General features: G+C 45.3%; 1 protein-coding gene across 1 annotated transcript in view; it reads left to right on the plus strand.

Annotated features, from left to right (window-relative positions):
* Positions 1 to 17170, plus strand: part of MYLK2 (myosin light chain kinase 2) — a 79990-nt gene that overhangs the window by 38689 nt on the left and 24131 nt on the right. Inside the window, exons 6-7 of the mRNA XM_073607326.1 lie at positions 391 to 500; positions 3592 to 3733. Coding sequence (XP_073463427.1) covers positions 391 to 500; positions 3592 to 3733 — 252 coding nt within the window. The remainder of the gene's footprint in view (positions 1 to 390; positions 501 to 3591; positions 3734 to 17170) is intronic.

Here is a 17170-nt window from a genome sequence, read left to right on the forward strand (position 1 = left end):
CTCTTAACATGTCTCTCTTCTCGACTCTTCCCTATCATCTCCTCTTAACATGTCTCTCTTCTCGCCTCTTCCCTATCATCTCCTCTTAACATGTCTCTCTTCTCTTCCCTATCATCTCCTCTTAACATGTCTCTCTTCTCGCCTCTGCCCTATCATCTCCTCTTAACATGTCTCTCTTCTCGCCTCTTCCCTATCATCTCCTCTTAACATGTCTCTCTTCTCTTCCCTATCATCTCTTCCCTTCCCTTCCCTCTTTTCTGTTCTCCTTTCCATTATTTTTGTCTTTCTTTTTCTCATACTTCTTTACTTTTTCACTTCCTCCCTCTTCTTATGTCTCTTACACTCTATTTATTATTGTCATTCCACCCTCCTTCCCTTCTCTCTCTGCAGGAAATGGCTCTGAATGAGATAAATGTAATGAACCAGTTGGATCACCTCAATCTCATCCAGATGTTTGATGCTATCCAAACCCCCAATGAGATCATCTTATTGCTAGAATAGTGAGTTCTGCTTCTTCTTTCCTTCTATCCTTGTCTATCTCACTAAATGTAGCCTCCTCGGACTGCTAGAGGTCAGTGACATGGTGACCTTGCTGCGATCATTTATTTCTTTGTACAGGTATGTACATAAATACATAAGTAAAATCCTCGAGTGCAGACTCTGGCCCTCTCCTATTTCAAAACAAACCTTTGGCTTGTTCTGTCTTTAGTCTGTTGGTTTTTTTTTCAAAAAAAGTAGGTTTAGAAGTTTACTTTTTAGTAAACCAAACAGTCTTTATAGACGTTGAAACAGCTGAACGCGCAGATACAATTGTGGAATGCTGTATTGTAACATTAGCACATAACTGATGAAGAAAGACAAGATGCTGTCAAGGTTGTGCCCTTTGACCTCATGGGCAAAAGAGTAGCTGCCCCCTCTGTACCCATGTGGGTATGCTGCAGTCTAGTGCGCATTTTACTGCAACACATAGGTGGGAAGCCAGCCTAGAACAATACTAATGAATTGTAGTGTTTGTTGAGTGTTATAGCACTCCTTTTACACTGATTTAATAAAGGCTAATTTCGTAGCTTAAGGGGGCAAAGTTGGTGCAGTCTGTGAGTTTCTGGGGAAGATTTGGGCCATTTTACTTTAACTCACGGCATGGCAGATGTGCCTCCTCAAAGACCGTTACTCACTCGTTTCTCAGTCTTAAATAAGCAGAGAGCCTGTGACTGTCAGTCACTGGCTCTCTGCTCTACCGCTCACTGCAAGAGTGGCTGACTCAGCCTCTCAGTAGCGTGCTGAGAGGCTGAGCCAGCTGCTGCTCAGGCATCTGGGTGGATCCTAACAATAAAGTTGGGATCTCTCCAGAGCCTGGACCAGCTGAGTGATGTCGGCTGACAGCAGATTTTAGCCTGCTGTCGGCTGAATACGGGTCACTGGAGTTCAGAACTAAGTGCATTCCTGTGACCCACAGGAGAAATAGAACCAAAAAGCTTTGGCCCAACTTCTCTTTTAAAGTGGTTGTAAAGGCTCAAGGTTTTTTACGGGAGCAAGCCTGCTTGGTTGCTCCCCATAGCAAGCTGCTTGCTCTGGGGGCATTTGGCAGATGGGGGGGGGGGGGGGGTGGAGGAACACCGGGAATGGACCCAAGAAGAGGAGGATCGGGGCTGCTCTGTGCAAAGCCACTGCACAGAGCAGGTAAGTATAGCATGTTTATTATTACAAAAAAATTGCCTTTATTATCAGAAAACATTTGGGAGATATGGGACTTTAAAGGTGCAAAGCATTGAAACAACAATATATAAAAAAAATATACAAAGTTTATTAAATGAACATTGTCATAAAAACAATATATGCAGTATAATAATGGCCATAGGTTTGTGCAAAGCGTTCTATTGATGACACTGATTTACTGTAGCCACGTTCATGTTTCCTACATGTTTCGCCGTATGGCTTCTTCAGGAAAGAATGTGGGGGGTTCATTTATTTTAGATATAAGAACCTATAATTCGACAGCTCATGATATAGGTGTGGGGGCCTTTACAGTGTTAAAAGTTAGATGAAGAATGAGATCCGGCCATGTGCTGCATCCACATAACCATAAACCACCAAGTATTGCCAGATCACCCATAGGGAAGGGTGAATAATGTAATATCAGATGTTTACAGGTATCTTGGAATGTAGTACATCTGGAAATAATGGACTTTCAAACTGGGAGCCTCAACCGTCCAAACGATAACAGGAATTGTGTCGCAAAAAAGAGGATCACTACACAACTCTCAACTGTGGGTTAAAAGCAACCCTTCCATGAGTTAGGGCATGTGGCCCCATCAAAGAGACAAAGGGAGATAAGGTGGACCCCCAATCATCAAACGATAGCCTATTTTGCTGTGCAGCTCGATGTGAGGCTCCCAGGTATCCCTGGGATCGCTTTGATGGGGCCACATGCCCTAACTCATGGAAGGGTTGCTTTTAACCCACAGTTGAGTGTTGTGTAATGATCCTCTTTTTTGCGATACAATTCCTGTTATCTTTTGGACGGTTGAGTCTCCCAGTTTGGTAGTCCATTATTTCCAGATATACTACATTCCAAGATACCTGTAAACATCTGATATTACATTATTCACCCCTCCCTATGAGTGATCTGGCAATACTCGGTGGTTTATGGTTATGTGGATGCAGTACATGGCCGGATCTCCTTCTTCATCTAACTTTTAACACTGTAAAGGCCCCCACACTCATATCATGAGTTGTCGAATTTATAGGTTCTTATATCTAAAATAAACGAACCCCCACGTTCTTTCCTGAAGAGCCATATGACGAAACATGTAGAAAACATGAACGTGACTACAGTAAATCAGTGTCATCAATAGGATGCTTTGCACACACCTATGGCCATGATTATATTGTATGTATTATTTTTATGACATTGTTCATTTAATAAACTTTGTATATATTTTTTACATATTGTTGTTGCAATGCTTTGCACCTATTAAGTCCCATATCTCCCAAATGTTTTCTCCTTTCTAAACGGGATGTTGGTGCCATATCTTATGTAGACTCTGATACTGGTCCCTGACCACATAATCTGCCTTTGATATCACTTTAACTGAAAGTGGTGTCATTCTGGCTGTGCTGTGTGACAGAGCTGTGTAAATCTCAGCAGTGGATGTACAGAACTACAAATCTTTTGGCAGGTAAAATAGCTCACATATATGTACATAGTCTGTTTTGCCTGCAGATCACCCTTTAAAGCCCAACTCCAGCAAAAACATTTTATTTTGATAAAGGCGGGGAAGGGTTATTAACCTGTTCTTTATTTATTGCTGTTGATTTCTTTGGTGACACCATGACAAGAATGAGGGGACCGGGTGTCACCAGGATAAAAATCCTTAAAAAAATTGGAGGCTTAGGTCCTCACTTAGGTTATTGTTGCTGTCTCTATCCCTATTGGATAACTTTATCGTCATTACATGAAGTGATGGTTATGATATTATTCTAATATGCCTTTTGTTCTTTTTTTTTTTTTTTTTCCCCAACTCTTTTTTTTTTTTTTTTGGCTTACCTCCCTGGATCCGTGTGAAATTTGTAACTCTGCCCCGGGCACAGTGTGGGCGGAGGGGAGCTGTTTGAGAGGATCATTGATGACAGTTATCAGCTGATGGAGGTGGATGCTATGGTGTTTGCGCGGCAAATATGTGAGGGCATCTTCTACATGCATCAGATGTATGTGCTGCACCTAGACTTAAAGGTAATTCTCGTATGGCGTGGATGGAGATGTTGGCTGACCATATGGTAGGGAAACACTGATATACTGGGCATCCCAATTCAGACATACGTCCGCAATGCATGAGTAATCATATCTACTTCCAACAGTTTTACTTTAGCTTCACGTAAAATGGGTTCTAAGAGACATCAGTCCAAAAGGTTTTCCATACATAAAACAATGCCAATCTACTTGAACCCTTTACTCTACCAATGTTACTCCTGGTATTCATGTTGTGACCAACCAAGAGGATGATCAAAAAAAAACAGATTCCTTCACCCACACAAGGGAGGTGGATGGAGAAATTACCCCCCAACTGCACCTCCGCTAGGTTTTCTGATAACAGGATTTCTCCACCCACCTCTCTTGTGTGGCTGGAGGAATCTGTTCACCATTTTCTTTTTGTCCACCTCTCCCAAGTGCTATAAACTGGGCCAGTCAGGGACTCATCCCCACACTCAAACTATCCACGATTCCCAAATAAAGGAGCCAGCGGCACACTGTGAAATCCCTCTTGAGTGAAGCTTTATTGTTCTGGACAAGGCAGGAACCGCAGGCACAACCTTGTGTTTCTTCAGTGGCGTCTCCAGCTTTCATATTTAGGGGGGGGCACATGGGGGGACAGGGACAAAAGTAGGGGGGCAACTATAAAATGCAATTTATATCTATCTATCTATCTATCTATCTATCTATCTATCTATCTATCTATCTATCTATCTATCTATCTATATATATATATATATAAATTGCATTTTATAGTTGCCCCCCTACTTTTGTCCCTGTCCCCCCATGTGCCCCCCCCTAAATATGAAAGCTGGAGACGCCACTGAAGAAACACAAGGTTCTATATCTATATATATATATATATATCCTGGGGCCCTTTACTACGATCCCACAACGGGCCCTTTCACATGTTCTGCAATGAACTCCCTTCCTACTGTATTGGGGCCCCCCAGGGTGGTAGAAAACAAGAGATATATGTCACCAGCATACCAAGAAAATATAAGGGTCCAAAGCAGTGGGAGAACTATCAGGGTTGCAAAGGTTGTCTTGCCTCCGGGCCCTGGTGTTCTGCCACTGTGGGGTTCCCCAGCCTCCTCTTGCTGTCCTACCCCTGCTATTGACAGCGCTGGTCTGGTATCTCTTGGAATTTACAGGCTGGTTCTCCTGTCCTAAGGATGGGAGAAATCAGTCTGTATTTTCAGTAACTGAGAGTCCTGGTGGAGTCCTTCCTGCAACTCACTCTTCTCCCTGCCAATGAGGATGCAGGGGAAGGAGCAGATCAGGTGGCCGTGGTTGCGTGAGCGCTCGCATTATGCAGTGTCAGCGAGCAGAGGGAGGGGGGAGGAATCACCCGCAGGAGCTGACTGGGGATGCTCTCCCTCTCAATAGAGACTGTGTTACTCCAGCGGCGGCCCGAGTAAGATGCGGCGAATCCGCTACGAATGCAAACAAAAAGACATTGCCTTTTTGTAAAAAAAATAAATAAATAATTTTTTTTTTAATTGGGGGGGAGGGGGGCACATGGGTCAGGGCCCCCTCTGCCCCCCCCCCCCCCCTAGGGACGCCATTGTGTTTCTTTTCCAGCACAATAAAGCTTCACCTAGGAAGGATTTCATGTCATAGTGTGGCACAGGTTTCTTTCTTTTGGATTTAGGTCAGAGTAAACTGGGTTTTACCAGTTTTTATTAGCCGCTGGGAGATCAAAAGCTACAAAATTCCGGTAACACTGATTGCAAATATCTGGTTTGGCCATCCAAGTCTCAGATATCTGGATAAAGCTGTTGACTTCCTGTACTGACGGAGCCAGAAGAATTTGAGTATTCTCTTTAATTCTAGTATTACCCTTTGTTTAAAATTCTATTTCAATCAGAGCGATTACACATTATGAAGACACAACGTATTTTTAGAACATGATTTTGCATGACACATGACACCTTCTCAGGAATATCACATGAAACCTTATTCTCCCTCTAGATACTTTTTCTATTTAATCTATTTTTATTAAAGTTTCAGTTGTGTTACAATGGTGATTTTTTAAAGAAAAAGGCATTTTAGCAGTGGATCCTTACTGAATTATGTCTGTATCTGAGGTCTGTGTTTTTTTTGTGGTTTTTCTCACATCTGATGGACTTTCAGTGATGACTGCTTGTTATTATTATTATTATTATTATTATTATACAGGATTTATATAGCGCCGACAGTTTACGCAGCGCTTTACAACAACATTAGGGCAGACAGTACAAGTACAATACAATTCAATACAGGAGGAATCAGAGGGCCCTGCTCGTTAGAGCTTACAATCTAGGAGGGAGGGTCAAGTTATACAAAAGGGTAATAGCTGTGGGGGATGAGCTAATGGAGAAAATAATGCAGTTGTTAGATGGAGGCAGGATAGGCTTCACTGAAGAGGAAAGTCTTCAGGGATCGCCTAAAAGTGGATAAATTTGGAGACAGTCTGACAGATTGGGGTAGGGAATTCCAGAGGATGGGCGAGGCTCGGGAGAAGTCCTGGAGGCGGATATGGGAGGAGGTGATGAGGGAGCTAGAGAGCAGGAGATCTTGGGAGGAACGGAGATGGCGTTTAGGTTGGTATTTTGAGACTAGGTTAGTGATGTAGCTGGGGGCACAGTTGTGGATGGCTTTGTAACTTATTGTTAGTATTTTGAATTTAATTCGTTGGGCGAGTGGCAGCCAATGGAGGGATTGGCAGAGAGGGGTAGCAGACACTGATCGGTTTGTAAGGTGGATGAGTCTGGCAGCAGCATTCATGATGGACTGAAGGGGGGATAGTCTATTTAAAGGTAAGCCAATGAGGAGGGAGTTGCAGTAGTCGAGGCGAGAGATAACCAGGGAGTGAATCAGGAGCTTTGTAGTTTCACTGGTTAGAAAGGGACGTAGTTTAGAGATGTTGCGGAGGTTGAGGCGGCAAGCTTTGGAAAGTGATTGGATGTGGGGCTGAAAGGAGAGTTCAGAATCTAGGATAACACCTAGCACCCTGACATGTGGGGACGGGTGGATGGTTTTGCCATTGCTCTTCACAGAGAAGTCAGGGGAAGAGGCACGTGGGGGAGGAAATATTATAAGCCCGGTTTTGGACAAGTTGAGTTTGAGGAAGTGGTGTGACATCCATACAGATATGTCGGTTAGTAAGTTAGTGATGCGTGAGGAGACTGATGGAGTGAGTTGAGGGGTGGAGAGATAGATTTGTGTGTCATCAGCATAGAAATGATATTGAAAGCCATGAGAGGCTATCAGCTGACCCAGGGAAGAGGTGTAGATTGAAAATAAAAGAGGTCCAAGAACAGAACCTTGGGGGACCCCGACAGAGAAGGGAAGAGGAGTGGAGGAAGTAGAATTGTAAGTGACACTGAAGGTGCGTTGGGATAGGTAGGATGAGAGCCACTGAAGAGCACAGTCACGGAGACCGATGGAGTGAAGTTTTTTGAGGAGGAGGGGGTGGTCAACCGTGTCAAAGGCAGCTGAAAGATCCAGAAGTAGGAGTACAGAATAGTGTCCGTTGGTTTTTGCAGTTAGTAGGTCATTTGTGAGTTTTAAAAGAGCAGTTTCTGTGGAGTGTTGAGGGCGAAATCCAGATTGAAGGGGATCAAGAAGGTTGTTTTTAATGAGGTGGTCACTCAGTTGGTTGTAAACCAGGCGTTCAAGGAGTTTAGAGGAAAAGGGGAGCAAGGAGATAGGGCGTAGGTTGTTAAGATTGGTAGGGTCCAAGGATGGTTTTTTGAGTATGGGAGTGACCAGTGCATGTTTTAGAGCATCGGGGAAGACGCCAGAGGTGAGGGAGAGATTGAAGATGTGGGTTAGAGAGTGTAGGATGGGGTCAGAGGGTGACCGTAGCATTTGAGAGGGAACAGGGTCCAGGGGACAGGTAGTTAGGTGGGCGATAGAAAGGAGTTTAGCAACTTCGTCTGGAGTAGTAGATTTGAATAGAGGTAGTGTCAGTTGTATCTGTTGACATGGGGTCTTAGCTGGGGGAGATACCTGTAGAGTGGAGATTTCATCACGGATTGTATCAATCTTGTTTTTGAAGTGATTAGCGATTTCCTGGGCAGTGAGTAAATCAGTGGGGGGAGGCGGTGGAGGACAAAGTAGAGAGTTGAAGGTAGAGAAGAGTTTACGGGGATTGGATGAGAAGGTATTAATAAGAGTTGTAAAATAGGTTTGCTTGGCAGTGTGGAGGAAAGAATAGTATTTTTGGAGGGCAGATTTGTATTGGTTGAAGTCTTTGAGAGACTTAGTCTTGTGCCACAGACGCTCAAGAGCGCGACTACGTTTTTTGAGAATTTTAGTGTCATCTGTTTGCCAGGGTTGTAGGGGTCGAGGCCTGATTCTGCGTGTAGTAAGGGGAGCGAGCTTGTCCAGGGTGGAGGACAGAGATTTATTGTAGATGGATATGGCTTGGTTGGGGCAGGACAGGGGGGAGATTTTGTCATAGAGGTGGTCGGTAGCAGAGTAGAGGAGAGAGGAGTTGAAGTTGCGAAAGTTTCTACGGGTGACGGTTAGGCGATTGGAGGGAAAGGTGGTGGAAGACAGGGGGAGAGAGAAACTAATAAGGTGGTGGTCGGAGAGGGGAAAAGGATTGTTTGAGAAGTTGCATGGAGTGCATAGGTAAGAGAATACAAGGTCAAGAGTGTTGCCATCAGAGTGAGTAGAAGCCTGTACCCATTGCTTCAGGTCAAATGAAGAGGTTAGACTAAGAAGTTTAGAAGTAGCAGGAATGTTTGTATTAGCAGGGATGTTGAAATCACCGAGAAGGATTGTGGGAATTTCCGAAGAGAGAAAGTAGGGTAGCCAGGCAGAAAACTCATCAAGGAAAGTCGATAATGGTCCAGGGGGCCGGTAGATCACAGCAATTCTTAGGGAAGTGGGAGAGAATAGACGTATACAGTGGGCTTCGAATGATGAGAGTGAAAAAGAGGGAGGAGGGTGAATAACCTGGAAGGTGCTCTGGGGGGATAGGAGGAATCCCACTCCACCTCCCTTGCGTCCATTAGGCCTGGGGGAGTGAGTCCAGTGAAGGCCACCCTGGGAGAGGGAAGCAGGAGAAGGGGTGTCATATTCGTGGAGCCAGGTTTCTGTGAGAGCAAGTAGATTAAAGGAATTAGTGACAAAGAGGTCATGAACAGCAGTGAGTTTGTTGCAGACAGAGCGGGCGTTCCAGAGGGCGCAGGAGAGAGTGAGGCTGGTGTTGGCAAGAAGAGGAATGGAGACTAGATTGTGTAGATTGCGACTACTGCCAGAGGGTGTAGGGTGATGGTGATGGGTGTGTTGGGCACAGTTAAATAAAGTGGGCCCAGGGTTTGGGGAAATATCTCCAGCGATTAGGAGAAGCAGAAGAGTGAGGGAGGTAATATGAGAATATGATTTGTATGAGGGGACATGCTTCAGTATCCTGGGGGGTATGTTAGCAAGTGGGCTTAGAGTTAGAAAGAGGTGATGAGTGCAGTAATAGGGGGAGGGGAGAAGTGAGGGTGATATGTACAGGTTGTGGGGTGGAGCAGAGGGATGTAGAAAAGAGAGTTTGAGGAGAGAGGCAGCAATTGTGAAAAGGAGGAGAGGTAAAGAGTGCATGTTTCAGAGAGGAAGATGATAAGATTAGGAAATGGGGTCACCTGCAGTCTTTTATAGTTTGCTTTGTGCAAATCGCTGAAGTGCAAGAGCGGAAGTGCCACTTATTTTAAGAACGCCACTTCTTTGGAAGAACCCCCTGTATGTGCAGCCCCCTGTATGTGTTCCCCCGTAAGGAAGGCCTTGTTTTTATACTGTGTGTTGGGTGTGGGTTGAATCTGGCAATTAATCAATTAGGAGGGCATATTAGCAACACAGCTAGCAGGGCATAACTTTCACACCACAATCAAACTGCAAGGGGACTAAAAGGCCAAAATTGTAAAGATAAGGGAACCCATAATTTAGGTAAGACTTACTGGCTAAATAAACATTGAAATAATGTGAGCATGGCTACAGATGGAGTTGAAACAGTGGTGACAAACAGATTTACCCAATAAGCTTTTTTGCAGTCATGCAATGTTCAGTTTTAAGGTATGTGGAGATATAAACGCAGGTTTACCCAATAAGCTTTTTTGCAGTCATGCAATGTTCAGTTTTAAGGTATGTGGAGATATAAACGCAGGTTTACCCAATAAGCTTTTTTGCAGTCATGCAATGTTCAGTTTTAAGGTATGTGGAGATATAAACGCAGGTTTACCCAATAAGCTTTTTTGCAGTCATGCAATGTTCAGTTTTAAGGTATGTGGAGATATAAACGCAGGTTTACCCAATAAGCTTTTTTGCAGTCATGCAATGTTCAGTTTTAAGGTATGTGGAGATATAAACGCAGGTTTACCCAATAAGCTTTTTTGCAGTCATGCAATGTTCAGTTTTAAGGTATGTGGAGATATAAACGCAGGTTTACCCAATAAGCTTTTTTGCAGTCATGCAATGTTCACTTCATGGATACATTTACTGGTAAACAGGTAGGAGTGTATTTGCTATTATCCACTGTACAGGATGTACCCGGAATAAACAGACCACATTTACAGTATCTCAAAAAAGTCAGTACACCCCTCACATTTTTGTAAATATTTTCTTCTATCTTTTCATGTGACAACACTGAAGAAACGACACTTTGCTACAATGTAAAGTAGTGAGTGTACAGCTTGTATAACGGTGTAAATTTGCTGTCCCCTCAAAATAACTCAACACACAGCCATTAATGTCTAAGCCACTGGCAACAAAAGTGAGTACACCCCTAAGTGAAAATGTCCAAATTGGGCCCAATTAGCCATTTTCCCTCCCCGGTGTCATGTGACTCGTTAGTGTTACAAGGTCTCAGGTGTGAATGGGGAGCAGGTGTGTTAAATTTGGTGTGATCGCTCTCACTCTCTCATACTAGTCACTGGAAGTTCAACATGGCCCCTCATGGCAAAGAACTCTCTGAGGATCTGAAAAAAAAGAATTGTTGCTCTACATAAAGATGGCCTAGGCTATAAGATTGCCAAGACCCTGAAACTGAGCTGCAGCACAGGGGCCAAGACCATACAGAGGTTTAACAGGACAGGTTCCACTCAGAACAGGCCTCGCCATGGTCGACCAAAGAAGTTGAGTGCCCGTGCTCAGCGTCATATCCAGAGGTTGTCTTTGGGAAAAAGACATATGAGTGCTGCCAGCATTGCTGCAGAGGTTGAAGGGGTGGGAGGTCAGCCTGTCAGTGCTCAGACCATACGCCGCACACTGCATCAAATTAGTCTGTCTGCCTGTCGTCCCGGAAGGAAGCCTCTTCTAAAGATGATGCACAAAAAAGCCCACAAACAGTTTGCTGAAGACAAGCAGACTAAGGACATGGATTACTGGAACCATGTCCTGTGGTCTGATGAGACCAAGATAAACTTATTTGGTTCAGATGGTGTCAAGCGTGTGTGGCGGCAACCAGGTGAGGAGTACAAAGACAAGTGTGTCTTGTCTACAGTCAGGCATGGTGGTGGGAGTGTCATGGTCTGGGGCTGCATGAGTGCTGCCGACACTGGGGAGCTACAGTTCATTGAGGGAACCATGAATGCCAACATGTACTGTGACATACTGAAACAGAGCATGAACCCCTCCCTTCGGAGACTGGACCGCAGGGAAATAGTCCAACATGATAACGACCCCAAACACACCTCCAGGACAACCACTGCCTTGCTAAAGAAGCTGAGGGTAAAGGTGATGGACTGGCCAAGCATGTCTCCGGACCTAAACCTTATTGAGTATCTGTGGGGTATCCTCAAACAGAAGGTGGAGGAGCGCAAGGTCTCTAACATCCACCAGCCCTGTGATGTTGTCATGGAGGAGGGGAAGAGGACTCCAGTGACAACCTGTGAAGCTCTGGTGACCTCCATGCCCAAGAGGGTTAAGGCAGTGCTGGAAGATAATGGAGGCCACACAAAATATTGCCACTTTGGGCCCAATTTGGACATTTTCACTTAGGAGTGTACTCACTTTTGTTGCCAGCGGTTTAGACATTAATGGCTGTGTGTTGAGTTATTTTGAGGGGACAGAAAATTTACAGTTATACAAGCTGTACACTCACTACTTTACATTGTAGACAAGTGTCATTTCTTCAGTGTTGTCACATGAAAAGATAGAAGAAAAGATTTACCAAAATGTGAGGGGTGTACTCACTTTTGTGAGATACTGTATGTGTGTGTGTGTGTAGGGACATAAATCACACATACATATTGGGTTCAGCTTGAGAGGTTACAGACAGTTCAAAAGTTACAAGGAACATGGGCCTATAACATACCAGAGGTAGGAATAGAAGAACAGGGAATATACACTCACCGGCCACTTTATTAGGAACTGGGCTTGGTAACACAAATTGCTAATCAGCCAATCATATGGCAGAAACTCAATGCATTTAGGCATCTAGACGTGGTGAAGACAACTTGCTGAAGTTCCATCCGAGCATCAGAATGGGGAAGAAAGGGGATTTAAGTGACTTTGAACGTGGCATGGTTGTTGTTGCCAGACGGACTGGTCTAAGTATTTCAAAAACTGCTGATCTCCTGGGATTTTCACACACAACCTTCTCTCAGGTTTACAGAGAATGGTGGGGAAAAAATATCCAGTGAGCGGCAGTTGTGTGGAGGAAAATGCCTTGTTGATGTCAGACGTCAGAGAAGACTAGGCAGACTGGTTCCAGATGATAGGCAACAGTAACTCAATAAGCACTTGTTACAACCAATGCAGAATACCATCTCTGAACGCACAACACATCAAACCTTGAAGCAGATGGGCTACAGTAGCAGAAGACCACACCGGGTGCCACTCCTGTCAGCTAAGAACAGGAAACTGAGGCTACAATTTGCACAGATCACCAAAATTGGACAATAGAAGATTGGAAAAACGATGCCTGGTTTGATGAGTCTCGATTTCAGCAGCGACATTCAGATAGTGGGGTCAGAATTTGGTGTAAACTACATGAAAGCATGGATCCATCCTGCCTTGTATCACCGGTTCAGGCTGGTGGTGGTGGTGTAATGGTGTGGGGGGGGGGGGTATTTTCTTGGCACACTTTGGGCCCCTTAGTACCAATTGAGCATCGATTAATCACCACGGCCTACCTGAGTATTGTTGCTGACCATGTCCATCCCTTTATGACTACAGTGTCCCCATCTTCTGATGGCTCCTTCCAGCAGGATAATGCACCATGTCACAAAGCTCCAATCATCTCACCACTGGACAATGAGGTCCCTGTACTCCAATGTCCTCCACACTCACCACATCCCATCCAATAGAGCACCTTTGGGATGTGGGGGAATGGGAGGTTCTCATCATGGATGTGCAGCCAACAAATCTGCAGCAACCGTGTGATGTTATCATGTCACTATGGACCAAAATCTCTGAGGAATGTTTCCAACACCTTGTTGAATCTATTCCACGAAGAATGAAGGCAAAAGGGGGTCCAACGCGGTACTAGTAAGGTATACCTAATAAAGTGGCCGGTGAGTGTATTTTAAGGGAAAGTGCAAGAGACATTTTTACTGTTGAGGGGTTCTGGGGTAGTTCAATTGAACAAGAGAGGACTGATATCAGCAATCTCTGGATTGGTAAATTCTCAGTTGGGACTTGGAATTCCGAGGCTCAGAGAGACTTTGGGTGGGAAAGAGCCTCTAAACCCTGATTACAGGAACTTTGGTCTCTAAATGGTTTAACCCACCTACAAGGGGAGCTTGAAAAGCAGCGGGAAGGAGTTGGCACGTGTCTATGAGGTGGAGTGGCATAGTCCACAGCTGTGAGATTGTGTGGGCTGTCTGGTGTCTGAGACTCGGCTTGCTGAAATCCTGCGACTTGATTTGTACCCCAAAACAGAGAGGAACCCTGAACCCAAGCGTAGGATAATGGCGGCGAGCCATTTTGTTTTGCTCTTAATTATACCAGGTCTAAGGACCAGTTTGCCTTTATAGCGGTAATAAAGCCCGCTTTGTGATTTTTTTTTTTTACCTACAGGCAAGCCTATAATAAGGCTTACCTGTAGGTAAAATTAATAGCTCCTAAATGTGCGCCGTTTAGGAGGTATTCACACTGGATACAGCCGGTGACCTCACCGGCGCATTGCGCTCTGAAGATCCGGCATAGCCGTGCCAGACCTTCAGAGCTTCGTGCCGGAACCGAGGGCTTTCCGTACGCAGTGACGTCATCGCTGCTCCGGCCACTCACAAACCCGGAAGAAAGACCAAGGGGAGAATGTCAGCCCTCTCAGCGGTGGCAGCGCACCCCTGGAGGGCTTTGCTCTAAGGTATTTCATAATGTGCTAGTATGTGATGCATACTAGCACATTATGGAAAGAAGAAAGAAATGGCTGCACGTCCAGAACTTCCGGTTGCCTTTTATTTTGTTTCGCAAAGATAACGCCAAAGACACCAAACTGTGGTCACGTAGAGGCGTTTCACACATGCATCTTGTGCTTAATCATTACCGTAATGATTAAGCACAGGATGTATGTGTGAAACGCGTCTACGTGACCACAGTTTGGTGTCTTTGGCGTTATCTTTGCGAAACAAAATAAAAGGCAATTAGAAGTTCTGGATGTGGAGCCATTTCTTTCTTTCTTTCCAAGTTTCCCACGGAGGCGGGCCGGGGCTAGGTCTGCAAGATACTCCAATCAGCCTCATCTCTATACACCTGGAGCAGCGGTTCTTTTTCTTGTATACTAGCACATTACGCCATTGTCTTACAGGTGTCTTTCTTTTTTTTTTTTTTTTATTAAACTCTGTTATTACCACTTTGCTGAAGAAAGCTACTTGTGTTTTACTTCTTTTTGAGAGATCAATAAAGACTGTTTACTTTTACAAGCGCCTGGCTGGTGATCTGGGGACCCCACTATAATACACCACTTCAAAAAGGTGTCACTTTAATACAGAAGACCCCGAAACCTCAATAGACAAGCGGAAAAAAGCAAGATTCATTTTTGCTTTTAATAACCTCAGCGGTGTTTATCGGAGCAGGTCTCCTCTCCCATCCAGTCCCCCCCCCCTGTCAGATACATATTGATATATTGTTTCATCTCTGTTTGTGCAACTTTCCACAGTGTCATATTAATAGGAGCCTATGAGAATTTGAGTGTCTAAATCCCCAAGGCTTAGGTGGAGAGTTCAGGCCAGTCTGCTTTACAGAAACCCTGACCTGTAACCTTTTGAAAGCCTCACAGAAAGTTCCTGCGCTCGGTAACCAAGGAACCGAGGTAGAGATTTGCTTCGGAAGGGAGGACACATTTTTAATCGCGCACGTTGTGTTGGGGGGACAGCTCTTGTTATCAGAGAGCACCCCCAAGTCTAAAACAGTAGTCTGTCGGATCGAATAACACTCGGCACTGGTACAGTATCGGGTTAGGGAGCTTTTCTGACTGGTTGCCCAGGTCCTGCATCCTGGCGCTCCTCCAGTGGTCAGGGGGGGCCTCAGCTGCTGCCTGCCAATGAGGCGACTGGTGCTGTCACAAATCCTGGATGACGCCCCTGCCCTTTCCAAATTGGCTCAGGCCGGCACACAAAAGATGCCAGCGGTGGATGCCTTGGCACTCTTTGCAGTGGTTTCGCATAGGAAAACTTTACACTATGAGTGCAGTCTCAAGCCTACCGCTGTGTTTAATTTGATCTATAAAGCTCTCACAAACAGGGCCCCCCTAACCCTCTTGTATTGTAATGTCTCCATTTTGTAAAGCGCTGTGCAGACTGTTTGCACTAATTAAGTCCTTTTAGGCCACTTTCACACTGAAGGCACTTTTCAGGCGTTTTAGCTCTAAAAAAAAAGCGCCTGAAAAGCGCCTCTCAAGCCTCCCCAGTGTGAAAGCCCGAGTGCTTTCACACTGGGGCGGCGTGCTTGCAGGAAAGGAAAAAAAGTCCTGCAAGCAGCATCTTCGGGGCGGTGTGGGAGCGCTGTATACACTGCTCCTAAACCGTCCCTGCCCATTGAAATAAGTGGGCAGCGCTGACGAAGCGCCTGCAAAGCGATTCGGCAGCTGCACTTTTTGGGCACTTTTAAAGAGGAAGTAAACCCTGATGGGCACTGTGATTGGCCAGAGCCGTGATGACGTCACTCCTGCCCATGCGCACGGGAGCCGCCAGTAACGGCATATCGCCGTTAGCAGCGGCATGCTCAGTGCGCCTGCGCGCTGCTGTCTATGGCGCCTGTCTTTTTGCAAATATCTCCTAAACCGTGTAGGTTTAGGAGATATTTCTTGGACCTACAGGTAAGCCTTAATCTAGGCTTACCTGTAGGTCAAAGTGGTCTGTAAAGGTTTACAACCACTTTAACCCCTTGTTAACCCCTTCTTTTGGGCTTAAAAGCCCCCTGCTTCCACCCCCACATCGCCGGTAAAGCGCCGCTAAAATGAGCAGCGCTTTACCGCTAGCGCGGGGTGGGTTGCAGTGTGAAAGGGGTCTTTAAAATAATGATAATCTATAGTCTCTTTAAAATGTTTCTAATTAATATACATGTGAGTGCAATCAGCTTTAAGGCCCCTTTCACACGGGCAATCCAATCAGGTCCGCCTGTCAGTTTTTCAGGCGGACCTGATCAGAAGGTCAGTGCATTCCTATGGACAAACAGGTGCCTACCTCCGGGTCCGATCCAGTCTGCTGAAAAAAAAAAACAAGGCGATCCGTCTTCTTCTGTTTAGGCTGATTGCAGGGTAGTTGGGTGGAGTGGACAGTGGAGTCCATTTAATCCCAGCTGCCCGTGTCAACTCTTCAGAAACTGAGCAGACACAGATGTGTCATCCGCCCGCTCTACTCCGATCAGCAAACAAATCCCCTGCTGGTTGGAATGAAGTCCACTTCATGTGAAAGGGACCTTAAAGTAGAACTATGAGCGAAACTTTCTTTTTTTTTTCATTTTGGATAGAATAAGGGAGAATTAAAACCCCTGTAAGGTTTATTTTTGCTCCCAATGGGGAGATTTACCTTCACTTCCTGTTCCATAGCCAAAACAGGAAGTGAGAGGGAATCCCTGCAAATTAAAGTGGAGCTCCACCCAGAAGGGAAGCTCTGCTTGTTTGCACCCCCCCCCCTCTACTGCCACTTGCCACTTTTTTTTTTCTTCCCCCCACCACAGTCTTCTGGGACACATCACAGGTTCCAGAAGACTACAGGACCATTCACAAACTTCTGGTTTCCCTTACTACAGATGCCGGTGCCTGCACCTGATATTGAAGAACCGGCTCGGGTGAGGACATCGTCGGATCCTTGGACAGGTAAGTGTCCCTAAGTCAGCATCTACGGTATTTGTAGCTGCTGCCTCTTAATTTTTTTTCCTGAAGGAGCCTGGAGCTCTTCTTTAATGAAATCTCTTGGGGACCCCCAGGTCACCAGATCTAGTGTCTCCATTGGAAGATTTCCCCTCTATTACTTTTCTGGGGACAACCCAAAATTT

The sequence above is a fragment of the Aquarana catesbeiana genome, linkage group LG12 (genome assembly GCF_042186555.1).
Source record: "Aquarana catesbeiana isolate 2022-GZ linkage group LG12, ASM4218655v1, whole genome shotgun sequence".
NCBI classification, from domain to species: domain Eukaryota; kingdom Metazoa; phylum Chordata; class Amphibia; order Anura; family Ranidae; genus Aquarana; species Aquarana catesbeiana.